Here is a 17,603-nt window from a genome sequence, read left to right on the forward strand (position 1 = left end):
AGGAACTTCCTCATTCACCCCGCCAAAGGCCGCTCTTATCTCTTTTTTTCTAAGGCGTCGTCATGGCGCAATCGCTAAACCGTGGCCCGTACACCCTCTCCCTGATAGCTCCGTGCAGTCCGCAGCTGGCTAGGCTTGGGTAATCAGTTCTGCTTCCGCCGTGTGGTTTTCAGCGTTCTTCCAGCACAGTTCATACCCGTCGAAATCTCGGTTTCTTTCTTTGAAGAAAAAAAGGCAATACAGAAGCGTAGAATAAAGTGTCGTTTGGCACTGCACAACTACATGCGCACTTATTTTGTGTCATTGGATTAACAGTGTTGCTGCAGCTGGGTGCATATCAAAAATTTCAGCATGCACAATTTTTATATCGCATTCTCTTAGCCAAGTACAACGAGTGGTTTTGAAAAGGAAATTTCATTTCAGTTGTCTCAACGCACGCCTCAACACTTCCGCATTTTACAGGGATGAAAAAAAGGCAAAGTCCTTAAGAGAACATTTACGACAAAATTCATATACGCTCCTTGAATTGACATTTACTCACACTTTTTGATAGGAAAGTGGCAAGTTTTTAATTTGTATTAACTATTCTTTAAGTTAGGTTGCCAGCAAAAGAAATTATTTTGGTATAAATAGAATGAATTCCTAGAATACTCAAGTGTAACCGCCTTGCACTTCAAGGAAACGACAAGAACTTTCTAAGGAAAAATAGCAGTGACTGTGATATCGAGTTACACAAGCCCAATAATGAGTTCGTTACAGCGAATTCATTTCAGTCATGGCTCGTTCCACAAGAATGCAGTGATTTCTGCTGCGTATATTCGGCCTTAAATTCGGTACTAAAGCAGTCGTAGTCAAGATTAAAAAGATACATCAATTCAGAGCTAATATAGAGTTTTATCTGAGCTGGACTACCGCTCTGCCAATACGGTAACGCCTCGGTGTTGCTATTAGGCACCTTTAGCATACCGTGTACTGTGTTAGAGATACCGGAGTACCGGGAGCCCGCGCGCAGCCAGTGCGCATGCGTAAAGCGCCTTGACGGCGCCAGATGGTGCCAGGTACCCGGCAGCTGCACGCACGCCGGCAGCATCGGGACCAATCAGCGCGCGCGAACCGGCTGTGGGTGGCCTTTCTGTATTCCGGTAACGGCAATGGTAATACAGTACATGGTATGCTTAAGGTGTCTGTTGTTGCAATTCTTACTAGGCCAATTTACTATGCAGTCGTGGTTGCCGTAATTTATCGTACAAGCCAGAGAACCCGGAATCGAAGATGACCACGGCGGCCGCGTTTCGATGACGGTGGAACGCAAAAGGCGCGCGTGTGCTGCGCGATGTCAGTGCACGTTAATAATCCCCCGTTGGTCTAAATTGTCCCGGAACCCTCCACTACGCCACCTCTTCCTTCCTTTCTTCCCTCAGTCCCTCTTTTATCCCATCAATTACGGCGCTATTCGGGTGTCCACCCAGATATTCGGGACAGCTACTGCGCCATTTCCTTCCCACAAACACCAATTTTCATTTTCACACAAAACACTGCGCCAGCGAGACTGCCAGAGGGCTTCGCTCGGTAAAAGAGCGTGCAAGGTGTCCAATGGTGTGAAGTAAACACGCATAAAACAGAGGCGATGTGGCAGCGCGGGCTTGCAACGAGTTTCACATGCCTCTCTCCAGTGGCGCGCGCGCGCTCTCGCTCTCAAAACACACACACGTACACTAAATGTCATGAGTCAATGTGTGCACAGTACAGTAAACCATAGAATATGCGAAAATCAAAAACCAATACCAGCGTGGTTAACCAACAACATCATCACTCCTGGTACCGCGATGCAGTTACGGGGAACTAGGCAAAGGTCAGACAAGCAACAGCGATGAGCGGCAAGGCACGTAGCGTTGCACTAGCGTTGCACGTAGCGTTGCGTAATTTGGAGGCGCACAACCACAGCGACGGCGCGAGGTGGGCCCCCGTTTCTCCACTGTCGTGACGTCATCGTGTCACGTGGTGTGACGTCATGTATCACGTGATTTGGAGGCGCACAACCACAGCGACGGCGCGAGGTGGGCCCCCGTTTCTCCACTGTCGTGACGTCACCGTGTCACGTGGTGTGACGTCATGTATCACGTGATTTGGAGGCGCACAACCACAGCGACGGAGCGAGGTGGGCCCCCGTTTCTCCACTGCCGTGACGTCATCGTGTCACGTGGTGTGGCATCGTCGTGTCACGTGATTTGGAGGCGCATAACCACGGTGAAGGGCTGAAGTGGTAGCTAAAGTAGTATGCTTCGCATAAAACCAATACCAGCGTAGTTAACCAACAACATCATCACTCCTGGCACCGCGATGCAGTTACGGGGAACTAGGCAAAAGTCATACAAGCAACAGCGATGAGCGGCAAGGCACGTAGCGTTGCACTGTTGGCGATAGGAACAAAAATAAAGGGAAATTGAGATAAGGAAATTTCTGCACTGCAGCAGCCCTGAGAGCTAGATAACCATGTCGATGATAACGCTTCTTCGAATGGCGACAAGCTGCTCACGAGTTCGCCATTTTCTTCCTTTCTTCCACGTTTGGAGTTGCGGTAACGACATTACTTATGGTGGGTGAGTTGGTAAATAAAAACTACAAAGAATGTTCACGACATTCGAACCAGAGCGAAAGCACAGATTTGTGTTACGTAGAAGACGACGATGAGAGAGCAGTGCCGCGGGACGGGATGCTCGCGCTTGACCAACTGCGAACCGTCTAGGGAACAGGCAATGGACGATATTGCTCGGTGTTAATACCCATCACATTAGCGCCTAGATACCGATAGCGCATGAAGTTCGTAATTAATTCTTCAAAGGCAAATTTGCATTTAGCAAGCACAGAGAGCATCACGAAGGAACTGCTTCAAACCGTTCGTTAGGACTCTTATTATTAGAGCGAAAAGCTACTCCTCCCATGCTGACCCTGAAGGTCATCTGGCTCCTAGATTTGACCTCTAAAGGGAGGCGCGCCGCATGTGTAAAATCGTGCGTGACAGGTGCATCGATCTTCTTCTCCATCGACGCCATAGCTGCGCGCCTGGCAGTCACGTCAGCCGCTGCGCCGGTTCTATGCGAGCCGAGGAAGCAGCTATAGCGCTTGCTGCCGCCCACGCAAATTCGAGAATCATCACCACGCACTGCCGAAAAGCATGTGATCATTACCTGGCAGTCGAGATCTCCCCCTTAGCCGCTTGCATTCTAAGACGGGCTGCCACTGATCCAACACCGAAATAATCATTTGGGTTCCTGGCCATCAGGGCTTTCGAGGTAATGAGGCCGCTGAAGCGGGTGCCCGAGCGCTTACTCACCGGGCTCCTCATCCCTGCTCTTCTGAATCGGGCACAAACCAGCCGCTTCAGCGGTTCAAGAAAATCATAACACATTATAAAGACAATCACCGCCTTTTCCTGGCCCCTGAAAAGGGGCTGAGTAAGACGGAGGAGCGAACTTTAAGGCGCCTGCAGACAGGTACTCTACTCTGTCCTGCAATCATCGAACATTACGATCCTAACATAGATGAGCGATGCCCGCACTGTGGGGAGACCTGTGATATCTTCCACATGGTGTGGGCATGTACTCCAAGTCCCCGCCTCCCCCCTTCCGCTACCCCTTCCAGAGAGACATGGGAGACTGCCCTCCTCAACTGCTCCTCGCTTGAGTCCCAAAGGGCTCTGGTGAAACGGGCGCGACGGGGCCTCGTCATGAGGTGTCCCGGAATAGGAACACCGACCATATAGACTGTGTGGCTCCAAAACTCTATTCCGCCAAATAGAAGTTTTCACCACCACCACCGCTGCCCCGACCGCCGGTCTGGAGGCTCGCTCTTGCACTGGTGGGACGTGATGCATCACGGTATTTGCTCTCGCTGAAACAATTTGCTCTCGCTCATGAAGTCATGAAGCAATAAAGATGAACCAAAGCTAAACCGTCTCGAACCATAGTTAACACAGCTTTCCTGGCTCAGCTGAGTTGAACCACAGCCACTTTTTTGCCTTGTGCTCCTAGAATACTCGAAACATAGCGAACGTCGATGGCTGGCGGCGGCAGGAACGTTGGCGGTAATTACCTGATACACTACACAAGAGCCCCGGTTCGATTCTCATATTATCTTAATTTTATTTTCGTCGCAAACTGTTTACATTCTTATATGTCATAATGGTGTTTGCGTCATGTTCCACCATTATAATCGACTAAAGGAGATTTCTTTTCTACACCCCAGGGCTGTACGCACTTTACTGCTATCGCTATAAAATCGAACGATACTAAACGTAGAATCAAAGCTACGTGTGATGTGTGCATGCCAAAACAGAAATTTTCTCAGTAAAAAAGAAAATGGAAAAATGCCGCGACGTCTCTGAACGTCGGCCCTCGCACTTGACGAGTATCTCGAGTTGTGACGTCATACAGCCTTGCAGCTGTCGAAGAGTTAGTAATGAAGCAAACTACAGGACTGTAATTATGTCTGCTTAAGAGCAGAAATGCGATATCCTTTCCCTTTCCTCTCTTTCTCCCTTTCGTTTTCATTTCCGTTTTTTTTCAATTTTATTTCTGATTTTTATCTCTGTCATCATCACTATCACCAGTTATTCCTATCGCTATCCTCCTCAGTATCACTATCTCTGGCCCTATCACTGTCTATGTAGCACTATATCAGTAGCTGTCATTACTTTATCCCCATCATCGCTGCCATAATCTGTTGCTAATCAAATTTCACTTTTTATTCTAATTACCATACAACTTGTGATCGGCAGTTCGTGCGGGCACATTTGCAGACAACTTGCGTCTCCAGCTTGTATCTACAACTTACATCCACGCCACCCATGCGCCAAGAAAGCCTTTTACCTCAAAGCCGGTGAGCGACCGTGGTTGAAGCTGCCGGAGCTCTAAACCTAGGTATTGATTAAGCACATTTTATCACTCATGATGCATTCTTGTTGATGAAAGTGCGGGTAATATAGGTACCACGCTAGCTTACATCACAGCTGAATTGGGACGTTATGACGTTTGTGAAGATGGTTTGGTTTGGTTTATTGGGATTTAAGGTCCCAAAGAGTTTGGTTTGGTTTATTGGGGTTTAACGTCCCAAAGCAACTCAGGCTATGAGGGACGCCGTAGTGAAGGGCTCCGGAAATTTCGACCACCAGGGGTTCTTTAACATGCACTGTCATCGCACAGTACATGGGCCTCTAGAATTTCGCCTTCATCGAAATTCAGCCGCCGCGGCCGGGATCGAACCCGCGTCTTTTGGGTCAGCAGCCGAGCACCGTAACCACTGAGCCACCGCGGCGGGGTGTCTGTGAAGAACTTGTATGGCGATTTGAAGACGGAGGTGATTTCGTTGCTAGGCTTGTTATGATGGGCTAGATGATGTTAGATGATGGGCTCATTTCCATTTCCTAGTAATGAATGGAGCTCAAATTAAATATCATTACTGTTCATCCGCGAACCGAAAAAAGTTTCGCACATCATCACCTTTTCTGAAAGTAACGCTTTCCTGCTGAAATGCTTCATTTTTTTTTTTCAGTCTGAAAATAAGGATTAAGAATACAGAGGACGAAAAGCTTGCCTAGAACACATTCTAGGCTTATTTCGGTCTGAACACGCGATATCTAGCAATAGCATTTGATTAAAAAAGGTCTGGCCGTAAGCATGTTCAGCTCAACTCATTGGATTTCGTCTTCATTTTTTTTCCTTTCCTAGTCGCAGCTGCTTTGGAATCTGCGGAGCGCACACCTCGCTTGTTCTTGACACGAGTTTTACCCTCTGTACCTTTCACGCCTTCCGACAAAGAAGTGAGCCAAAAGAAGAACGGAACAGAGCTGATTACTAAAGTCCACGTGACACGAGCTCCGCCTTGTTATCAACGGGGGACATCCGAGGTCGCATTCTACGATTGTCTCTATAGCGACGGCTCGAAGTAAGAAGCAATCAGAGCGGACTTTGGCGGGCCGTTAGAGGACGTCCTTTTAGTTCCAGGCGAAGTGAACGGACCTCTTGAACAAGATTCCTCCTGGTAACATGCTGTACACGCTTGTGGGGTTTTCTCCGGAACTTGACTGGCGGCCGCTACTCTTCGTCAAGCCTATTCCACAGCACAGGGTATGCAGCGCCTGCGGGTTAGTGCGCAAGAGGAGCGCATTCCTTCAATGCATGCACGTGCTGTGCGAGTCCTGCTACGAGCAGTGTGCTGCGCAAGCCTCACACATCTGCCCGCTGGACGGCCGCGAGTTCCAGGACGAGGAATTCGATTGGAGGGAATGCCCTGCGGATGAGATGCTTCGCAGAGAGGTAAGGGATGAGAAAAAAATATCAAGTGGACTTGCGCTTTGCGCTTTGATACCATTAAGCGCCGCATGGTTGAAGGTGACTTTGTCGCAGTCGAGAGCTACATCGGATGAATCAGTGAACACTTTCAAAATTTTTTAAAATATAAGTTTTTGGGGTAGAATTACGGCCTTCGAAGCATAGTACTACCACGGTTGACGGACACTAAAAGAAAACAGTGAATCGTGTTAAGTAGTACGCTGGTTAACTAGTTTTTAATAACTTTTTCAAGTAGTAAAGTAAGGCGCCTACTTGCGAATGAAGATTTGTAGCCGTTCGTTAGTAGTAGCAATATCAGTTTTTGGAATTTCGAAAATGCGAATACCCTTGACGCTATGTCTCGACAAAATTAGGCTTTTTGAACTAGTTACGTGCACTGGAGTTGCTTTGGCTGCATGCCTTCGCGAGCGCATGTGTTTCCGCACGATGCAGGCAAATTGTGTCGAAATTATTCAGGAGCCCTCCAGTAGCGTGCCTCTTTCTTTCTTTCTTTCTTCCTTCCTTTCTTTCTTTCTTTCTTTCTTTCTTTCTTTCTTTCTTTCTTTCTTTCTTTCTTTCTTTCTTTCTTTCTTTCTTTCTTCTTTCACTCTCCCAACTTCCTCTCTTCCCTTCGGGCGTAGTTGAGGTGTCCGCCGAGATATGTGAGGCAGATAATGCGCTATTTACTTTGCTCAAAAACCAATTTACCAATTTATTTATAGGCCCAGATTGGTAGTATAACTTATTTCGCAATTTTTCTCACCAAATCGCAAATTCTCTCCAAAACAAATTTGCCATTTACCGGAACAAAGCAGTGTAAAATTTAAAACTAAAACGGCGTGCTGAGTTCCTGAAGTTGTAACAGGAATGGACGTAATGACTCCATTCGTTTTAACTTTGCAGGTGAAGTGTTGGAACGAAAAAACAAACTGTGGGGCAGTGATGCCTGCGCACAGAATCACCCAGCACTTTCATCGCGAATGTGCGCATCACTCGATTTGCTGCCCCAAGTGCTCGGCCACTGTTCTCTGCTCCGAGATCTGTGCGCACTTGGGATCAAAATCCTGCAGTAGAGTGAGGCCTCGCGCATCTCAACGCGAAGATGTCACCAGCTGCAACGACATGACGGCACTCCTGACATCTCTCAGAGAAACCCTGGGAGGGCAGGCCGGAGAACTGAAGGCACTTCTGGAGGGGCTCCTCGTCGAAAGTGGCGCCAACAGCGAGATACTCAACCAAGTTGTTCATGGAGAAAACCGCTGCCAAGAAGCGCTCAGGCACGAACTCAGTAAAGGCATTAACGACATCAAGGAAACAGTAAGGCAAGAAGTGGTAAAAGCAATGGCCGAGCAACGTGACTGTGTGAAAAACTGCTTGCACAAAATCACCGCGTTTAGTGAGGAAACTAGACATGGTTTGAGTTTAAGCCACAGTAGTATCGGAGCAATTTCCACCAGCATGCAAAGATTGGAAGCAATACATAAAGATGAGTTGGTGCAACCAACGAGAGAAAACCTCGATAGGGTTTCAAAAATTGCAGATAGCATGGAAGAGGCAAAGAAAGAAATTCAAGAGAGTAAGAAGGTGATATCTAGCATTGACAAAGTGCTCCGATACCCTGAGATACAGGTAGCGCAGTGCGAATTTGTCGTGGAAGGTGTGAAATCCCTGGAAGAAAAGGCGTTGGTGCTTGGGCGCGCGGAGTACGAAGCCAAAAAAGTCTACCTCCGTGGCCACCGAATTACGCCCGGAGTCTGCATAGAATGTATTCATTCTATTGGAATGGTCGTGCACCCGCAGTTCCGAGCACACCAGAGTGACATGGACGACGTTTTGCTATGTCCACCCAAGCTAAGAGTCAAAATGCGTTTCGTCCATCCAAAGACGGGTGCCGAATGTAACAAGACAGCACTTGATTATTATAAATGTGAGAGAACGCAGCAAAGAGGTAGTTTGTTATGGCGTTCCGGTGATGGGCGCTTGCTCTCTAGCCTGTTTGAGGGTGGCTTTGTAGAAAACAATAAGCTTAGAGTAAGGTTCGAGCTCGTGCCCTATTTGGCGCTTGAATGAGACCAGAGGCCAAGCTTCGTCGCTCATAGGCTGGTATACTTAGCAGCAGTTTTATATTCCATGCTCTGTGTCCTAGTGTGCGGTATGCTGAAGGCTCCTCGGCCATTTCTGGCCATTACATGGTCTGCTTTATTTTGATCCCTGAATGAGGGAAATATAACCTTGGTCACAGTGTCATATCCGTACATCCGGTTCTAACCGGACTTGGTAACTTCGGTAGCTGAAGTGTTTCATTAAAATGGGCGTTTACTTGTCACTTCATGTAGTTCAAGATTTTGAATGCATGTTCCACAAATAAACACGTAACATTTTCTCTTCAAAGAACGGTGCTTCCATCGACGGAGAACAAACAACAATGAAACTTCGTTTGAAGGCAAACACTACCATCGAAGACGACGTCAGCTACTAATCACAACTGCGTCGTGGAGTGGACGCTCCTGACGATGTACAGGTAATGACTTTTACGTGAAGGCGTAAAGTCTACAGCTCGTTCGGACGAAAAGAAGTCGGCGCATTCGGCGCCGCGTGTCGCAAATAATCGGGGGCTGCATAAAAAATATCGTATCATGGTAATTTCAGGATCTAGTGATTGATTATTGATTTGTTTGTGATAGGTAATGACGACTTCACGAAATCGTTGTAATTATCATTGTTAAGGAAATTAAAAAATGTAACAATTGGAAAAAGGGAGGCTCAAAGGTGCCACAATGCTCAGAATTAAAATCCATTGCTTGACGACGCTATTTCAAAAGTTTAGAGTGTGCATTTCATTAATTAATTAATTGAAACGTTTAAAAAATGAAAAAATCGTTGCTGAAAAAAAGTTCTATGATGCAATAACCTCATAGAGGCTTCATCATAGAATATAATGCAAATTATATGATATATCATACAATTTGTATGAAGTTCTATGATATCTCTGTGATGACTGTATGATTTTACAGAAATCTATCATATTTGTATGATAATGTTCTATGATATGTATGATAAGTCTATGATATTTGTATGACAATCTGTATGAGTTTATTGCATGATACAACTTTTTTCATCAGGGATGCGTGCAAAAGTGTCAAGCTGACTACAATGGAAAGCCTAACCCACTACTCTATCGCGTCATATGAGGATTCATCATCATCATCATCGTCATCATCAGCCTGACGACGCCCACTGCAGGGCAAAAGCCTCTCCCACGTCTTTCCATTTAACCCTGTCGTTCTCCAGTTGAGGCCCCCGTATTCCCGCAAATTTCTTAATCTCATCCGCCCATCTAACTTTCTGCCGTCCCCTGCAACGCTTTCCTTTTCTTGGAATCCTCTCCGTTACCCTTAAGTACCAGCGGTTACCTTGCCTTCGCATTACATGCCCTGTGCAAGCCCATTTCTTCCTCTTGGTTTCAACTAGGATGTCATTAACCCTCGTTTTTCTCTCACCCACTCCGCCCGCTCCCGATCTTTTAACGTTTGCAGTGACGTAAACACTTTTACTGTATGGCCAGCTACAGTGAAGTTATAGAAACAAAATTCACTATTCTCTGAAGACTGAATTTTTTCTTACCTATGAAGTTGCATTTACGTGCCACATGTGTTATCGAAAACTAGACGCCCTGACAAAGATATACCTTATCAACAGGAGGATTAAATGCTAACTGACACAAATGATGTCACATCGGGGCCCTCCTGCAGGCCAGAGGTTACTCTAGCTGTGACCGTAGTGATGGTGCTGTGCACGGAAATGTTCCAGGTCCAGGAAATGTTTCTAAAAAGTTTAGAGCAAAAGAAATCGCTATTCCACCCTTGGTAATTCATGTCAGCGCGATATGGTACACATTGTGCATTTGGATGGATGCAGTTGCTTAAAACGCTGCAGCCAAGCATGTCGCCATACCTGTGACGATTGTGTATGGTTGAAGAAGGTTAAGAAGAGTGTTTTGTGGAGTGAGCAATTTGCTGGCGTGGACCTGAGCGTCTTGTCGAGCAGCACGTTGCAGGCAGCGCCCTAGAGCTCTCGCCCTCAGTTCGGAGCCACCCATGGAGGAAGGAAAGAACTGAGGAGACGCGGTTACCTCGCATTTTTCGAAGCCGCTCCCCACTGCTCCCCAAACACCCCCCCCCCCCTTTTCCCGCCATTTCAGCACTCTTGCGCATGCGCAGCAGGCAATGCAGCAGACGACGCTGCTGCGCCCAGCGGTACCATTGGCTGTGGCATTGGCCGTAAACTCCCAGTGGTCCTTGCGAAAGCGCGTGACTTCCGGCAGACTTTTTTGGCCGGCAGCTCGGAAAGCGAGCGCCTATGCTGAGCTTTCTTTCCTCTATAGACCCGCCGCTTTTCTGAGGTTCTAGCCTCCTACAGATGCGCAGCTTTGAGTGCACGAAGCTCCGCGTTGGCAGCGTCCATGCCCCTCTCGCAACACGTTTGACTCCCCACGTCACCTCTGGAGCCTTTGGCATAGCTGAACCGGTTGCACGATGTTATCTTGAGCGTCGTTTCAAGCCATTTGGCATAATTTAGTGCGTGCGTGTGTGGGGGGGGCGTGGTGTGTGCGTGCGGGATGCTCGCGGGGCCACAGACTCTGGACGTTGACGACGTCGATGACTACAACTGTTGCGCGGAGGCCGGGGACCATTTAGAATTAAGAGGTATCGCTTTCAGCCGAACAAGAAAATGATAAGGAACGGAAGTGGAATGCAGGTTATAATTAAAGATGGCTGATGGACGATAAAATGACTGGGATGTGCGTGAAATCTCCACAAATGGCCGCTTTTTACTGGGCTCAGCGGTAAATGCAATCTCAGACAAGCGATACGTTTGTCTGGCGCCAATCATGCAAGGTCGACGTCCTTAACGAGATGTAACACGTTCGGCGGACACGTATACTACCGCAAGACTCTAGCCCGTCGTAAGCAACAAGTGAACGACGAAGCAAGAACAACTTTCAAGGTTCTTGCCGCTGAAAAAAGCACTTATACCTATTGTTAGGCTATGCATCTTCTCCGCGCCTCCACTCCGGACAAAGCGCACTCCAATTACTCAGAGGCAACAGTTTCCTGTAAGACGGCAAAAAATATCGCACGTAACTGCGGTAACGAAATATATACCTTTGCCGCCTTGCAATCGGGTCTTGCGAAAGGTGCCAGGAAACGAAGACTCTTCAACTTTTATTTACTGATGGTCAATCGGTGTCAAGTGAATTAGGACAAGAAATAGTTTGTGAATGTCCAAATGAAGCGCCTTTGGACGCTGGATGAATGTTACATGTAATCACACAGCACCCCATCTTCTTTTGCCTTACCAATCTTCGTGGCCCATGCCAGTAAGATATTGTTAAAAGACCTACGACCAGATTTGGACATTCGAGTTTGCAAGCAATGCTTGTGGGTCCGTGCGTTACGATCGTCTCAACGAAATAATACAGCCATGCTCGCCCTCTAAGAGTGTGAAAATTCAAATAAAACCGCGATCGCTGAGTGTTGCATACAACAGCAGTCTCCTAGTCCGCTCAGCTGCAGCCCGAGCCTTCGTTATGAGGGAAATACAAACTGAATATTTTTTGTCAGAAATTCTCTTTTACGAGAAAATTATAAACCTCAACTTTATACTCTCCTGGTCTGGTGCATTACCGTCGTTGAAATTCGTTGGAACGTTAATTCTTGTTCGCGAATTTACGGGACAGTTTACGAGGTGCGAAACGCTGACAAAACACTGAGTGTTCAGTTACTGCGCGTAGCCGTCTCGCATTTATATAGCCACGTTGGCATTAGCGTTACGCGCATGTTGTAGAGGCTGCCGTTTCCTGCAATTGTTGGAGTATTCAGGGGCAGTAACCAGCCATGAGGTGTGGGGGTGAGTGATAGGCGTACGTCGTCTACGACTGTGTGTTCGTCAGTGTATGGTTTCACCCATTCGTGGGCGTCATCCCGCTATCGGGGCTGCCGGTGCACGTACCCCCCCCCCCCCTCCTGGCATATCAAATCAAATCAATGTTATTTTCTCTCTCAAGGAGAAAAGGGGCTGACGGGTAAAAGCCGAATAGCTGCGGCTTGACAGAGCCCGGCCCCCTCTATTTACAGTTCGGCAGTAGTGCTAGTACAGATTATACAGGATTCAATTTCATAATTCATTTCACAGACCTAAAATTAGCACCCTACAGAACAAAACACTCCAGATGAAAGCACATCCAGATATAAGTACATTGAAACACACATTCTAAAACACGTCACGTTTTAAAAATTAAAATTTCAAACACACTAAGATTGAAACACATTCAGTTTAATAAATTTAAGTTTTTAAAATTCTGGAAAATGTAATCTTCACCGGTATCAGAATTTAAAGGCATATTATAGCAAGACAAAGCATAAAAAAGGCACCAAAGAACATAAAGCACAAAACACAATCATAAAAGAGAATTAATGGACGTTGGCTATAAGGAAATGTGCATGTAGCGCTCGTATTGACAACTTTTCTGGGTAGGCATCGATGAGCGCAATGCTATTTAGAAGAATAGCAGCTTGATAAGATATGGACCGGCGACCGTATACTCTGTACGACAGTGAGGCACCACCCATGCGTCATTATGACGTATATTGTAAATGTAAGTGCGTGGGTGAAGGTTTAGCAAATTCAGAATGCTCTGATTGCACGCATAGAATTGGGTGTGGGTAGACATCTGTTTGTAGACGCCTCCACGCCACCGCCTGTTGATTGTTGAGTGTTATGCTAGGCGGGGGAAAGTGCCTGCGATGTTGTCTATAATATTCTGTAACTTCCTGACAGGAATCCGACTGGCTGAAGAGGCCGCCGGGATACAAGAGATCCTGGCCAGCATCTGACGCGACTACCCCATGCGGCCGGATCTCTCCTGATCCTCCTCCCTCAACTGAGGGTATGGGACAGGGGAGGTCTGGGTGAGGTAGTCTCATTCTGTTGGACAATAAATGTTTTTCACTCACTCACTCTGATTGCACGCCGATACGGATGAGCGATATGTACACGCTAGACGATAAGGTAAATGAATTCCGGGGGAAGAAGCTTATAGCAGAAGAAGTAATCAGAAGTGTATGCATGACAAGGAACATTAGCAATAGCACGCAAAGCGCGGTTCTGACAGACTCTAAGTTTCTCTATGTTTTCTTTCGATGCAGTTGACCAGATTAAATAGCAGTAATTAAGTGTCGACAAAAATAGTGCGTTATAAATTAAGCGTTTAACTGCTATTGGCAAGAAGTTGGGGTGTCTATTTAGTATCCCGCAAACCTTACTAAGTTTGTTGCAGAGCGCATCCACATGCTTGTTTTATGTAAGAGTTTTTGATAATTTTACGCCAATAGTCTTAATTTCATTAAGACTTACCTTGCCTTTTACCTCTTCGCTGTCTAAAGGAATTTTGCCCATGATGTTTACCTTTTTGTTCTTAGTGCGGAAACGAATAGCTTGAGTTTTTTTGGTATTCAACCGCAAGTAATTTCTTTGCGACAAGACTAACAAATGATAAAGCGTGATTTGCCGAGCAGACTAAATCATCAATAGTTGTTCCTCTGAAAAACATCAGTATCATCCGCGTACCCAACCCACGTAGGTGTGTTTGGAAGAGAAAAAAATGTCGTTAATATAAACAACAAAAAGCACAGGTCCAAGAATACTCCCTTGCGGTACGCCGGAAGTGATGATTTTTATGTCTGAATTGTGATTGTTATGGCTGACCTACGGGCACCTGTTTTCAGGATATGAGGGGAGGAGACGATTTGCACTACCGCGTATTCCGTGATGCTGCAGCTTAGACAATAAGATTACATGATAGACGCAGTCAAATGCTTTCGTGAAATCAATATACAGTCCTAGTACAAGTTCTTTGTACTCAAAAGAGTCAATAATAAATTCTTTTTCTGTTCATAGTGCCAATTCTGTGGATTTGCCTTTGAGGAAGCCATATTGGTGCGGCCAGATAAGTGAGAATTTGTTTAATAAATTGTAAAGGCACGTGTGCATTATTTCTTCCAATCCTTTTTAAAACATGGGTAGTACGGAGATGGGACAATAGAAATTTATGGCATTTTTATCACCTTCATTATGTAGGGCTACCACCTTCGCAATCTGCATGTTCTTGGGAAAACTGCTGCACTCCAGAGCTAAATTGTATACCTTATTCAGGACAGGTACAAACATGTCTAGGATATATCTCACTGGGGCAATCTAAACGTCGTTCACATCCTGTGGTTTAGAATTTTTCAGCTTCTGGAATGCAGCAATGATTTCCGTCTCAGTTGTGGCTTAAAATACCATACTGTTATTAACTGCACTTGGTCCAGGAAGTGGGACAGAGCTTATTGGTGGTTTACTGCTAGTGGTGCCAACTAGAGCACTGCACGGGCCTCAATCCGAGGCCCAAGCCCGGCCCGGGCCCGAGACCTGAAGCCCGAGCGCGGCCCAGGCCAGCGGCTTCAAGCCCGGGCCCGGCCCAGGCCCGCTAAATTATTGCACTAGCGGTCCCGGCCCGGCCCGTGAATCCCGGAGTGAAGCCCAGCCCGAGCCCGGACTGGCCCATTTCACAGTAATGCTTGAGGTATTCTGCTCACTCTGAGCAAGTAGACTGCTACTAGACCGATAAGAAACGGCCGACAAAGGATCTGAAACCAAAGTTTGGCTTGCAGAAATTTGGTTCTTTTTAACCCAGAAGGAAGTGATTAAGAGTAGTGCTCGCAGGACCCGTCTTCTGGGCAGTGATCTCGTTTTGGTGCGCAAACTCGGAAGTTCCGAGAGCCAAATAAAAAGGGCTGCATACACGCGTAATAGACTACTTTGTGTTGTGCCATGATTTTAATCAGTGATCTTTTGCCGCCCACGAAGTATAAACACTAAAACTGCCTAGCAAGGAGTGGGATGACATTTTGCAGACGTAAACACTTAAGCAGTGGGATGACATTTTGCAGACGTAAATACTCTTGTTTTTCTTAATTATGGTATGTTTATAGGGATGAAGTAGTGATATTTCCTAGTATACGCCCTGGTGATAAAATACAAAGCAAGCAGTATCAGAGCAATCTCAACACAAAAGACGCCCAGGCGACGAAGTGGAAGGAAAACATAGTTGCCCATCATATAAAAGGAATGGCCCTACGACGAGAAGTTTGTCTGGTCGTATGTCGCCCTGTGATCAGTAATCATTGGGCCGAAAGTGGATTTTGTCGAAACAACCGATTCACGACGCCAGTTCAACATGCTAGTTCTTCTCTAGCTGTGTAGTCCATTAAGAAAGAACGGCTTACTCAATGCTTTAAGTTCCGGGAAGCTTAAGTTCAAAATGGACTCAACCCCGGAGCACAACAAATCGTCCCAATATTGTGAATGCATCGGCAAACGACGGCTGTCACGATACCTGTGACGTCAAATAGAGGTTTTAGATCACTTGAGGAATGAAAAAACTGATTTAATCGCTGCTTCATCGGTGTAACTCACTATAGTGCTGAAGCCAGCCTTCCTCAAGAGCCGGAATGACCATATGTGAATAAGCAGTGATTACGTCGCAGCTATTGTTCAGCTGTTGAAACCGAAAGAGCACGAGAAAGAAATTCGAATATAAATTTTTTATTCCTCGTAGGAGGACACCGCGTGGTATTTCGTGTATAATCATGATTTACGCTCATTACAAAGAAGAAGACACGCACCCCAAAGTTAGGTGTTTATACTCGTTTAAAGATAAACTCCAGTTTAGCTCACTAGTTATAAATCACCTCTTTTAGAATGTCATTAAGATATTAGAATGCTAACAAAACTGATTTCTGCAGGCCAGAGAATCAAACTTTTTTTTTTTAAATTCGGGCGCAGACCCGCTAGAAGTGCTTTTTGAACACTGCGTAAAAACGAGGGCTAAGCAGGAAACACGCGCACGCACGAAAGGCGGTATGTGCGTGTTTCCTCCATTTTTCGCACTGTGCACAATGCAAAACATTCACCAACTCGCCAAGTTTTCCGTTTTGGACGGAATAGTCTGTTCTAAGCTATTAAAAGCGAATTTTTCTCGGTCCCTACGTCCAAAGATCCACAATTGCCTTACAACTTGAGAGACGTTCATTTACCTGTCCTTTAAGACGACCTAATCTGCCTTCCTTAGCATCACTATCATAAGGTAAAGCTGAGCGTGCAGTGGACAAAATCCACGCTGACGCTCCAAAAGCACTGCCCCCAGCGCTGGCGCCCTCTTTTGTTGCGAAAGCAACACTACGCGAGTCGCCGAGCCATTTCGCGGAGCTGATGAAAGGCCATACTGCGCATGCGCAAGGAAAGGAGCAGTGACGTCACATGGCGCACAGCTGGCGCGCCGCCGCCGTCGCTGCAGGGGTGACCAAGAAGTGCCGCCGCAGCGCTCGCAGTTGCGCATGCCCAGTAGCGGCGCATAGCTAGCGTGCCGGGGCCGCTGCCGCGCGCTCTCCATCGCTCTCTCTCTCTCTCCTCGTTGCTTTCGCAAACCTCCAGGTTTAACCAGAGTGAAACCGCTGCCAATTTTTTTTCAAGGTTTATTTACCAATTCATAGTTGCGCTACGCATTCAAGCACAAATGCGCAGATAGTAGTTTCATATAAAGTGTTAATCATCGTGCTTTTCTTTATTTGAGCTCCTACTTAGTATACGAATTATTCCCGCAAGAAGTTTGAGAGTGTTGAACTGAAACATGTGTTTTAACATCTGTTTTGAAATAAACTAAGTAACCTGCTATTTTCTGTCTACGACCTCGCCCTTGCGCCGTTTCATCAAGCACCCAATGTTGGTGAATGCTTATCGCCCAACTAGCCCGTACCTCAGCTCTTGTAACTAACCAGCTCGCAGATGTTTGGTGCAGGTAAATATGAAAAGCTATCACAGCTCTCGATGGCATGGGCCCGCATCTGGTAAACAAAGCATCAAACCACCAAACGGGTGGTGTCCTTGTTCGTAGGAAAGCTTTCTCTGGGAAGTGGTTACTCAAAATCTGACGGAGTTAATGGAGCACAATTACGAGAGCTACAAAGAAAAAAACGCAATGGCGGCCGCCGGCACATGCCTACGCTTTATTTACTTGAGCGCAGTGCTGGTAGCTGAAATAATTCCCGTAAGCTGGTTTCCATAAAACAAGTAATCGATACTAGCGTTTCCTCAGGATTCCGAGAGAAACTAACAGGCATCTAAGCACACTGCGTGCAGTACATTTCACTGCGACTGCAGTAGATGTACCAT

At 46.5% G+C, this 17,603-nt stretch overlaps 1 protein-coding gene across 5 annotated transcripts in view; it reads left to right on the forward strand.

Annotated features, from left to right (window-relative positions):
- Nucleotides 1–13,324, forward strand: part of LOC149329510 (uncharacterized) — a 28,055-nt gene extending 14,731 nt beyond the window's left edge. For 2 of the 5 annotated variants that reach the window (XR_016285573.1, XR_016285572.1), the window contains 3 exons: nt 5,727–6,314; nt 7,233–8,850; nt 13,170–13,324. Coding sequence is in view for 2 of the 5 variants with exons in the window: in XM_089560281.1 (XP_089416407.1) it covers nt 6,045–6,314; nt 7,233–8,399 (1,437 nt within the window). In the remaining 3 variants the exon portion in view is untranslated. Of the gene's footprint in view, nt 1–25; nt 6,315–7,232; nt 9,215–13,169 lie in introns of those variants that run through there. The other 3 variants (XR_016285574.1, XM_089560282.1, XM_089560281.1) reach the window with 3 other exon arrangements.
- The last annotated feature ends 4,279 nt before the right edge of the window (nt 13,325–17,603 follow it).

Source organism: Amblyomma mixtum, chromosome 9 (genome assembly GCF_055824585.1).
Source record: "Amblyomma mixtum isolate Tamu chromosome 9, ASM5582458v1, whole genome shotgun sequence".
NCBI lineage: Eukaryota > Metazoa > Arthropoda > Arachnida > Ixodida > Ixodidae > Amblyomma > Amblyomma mixtum.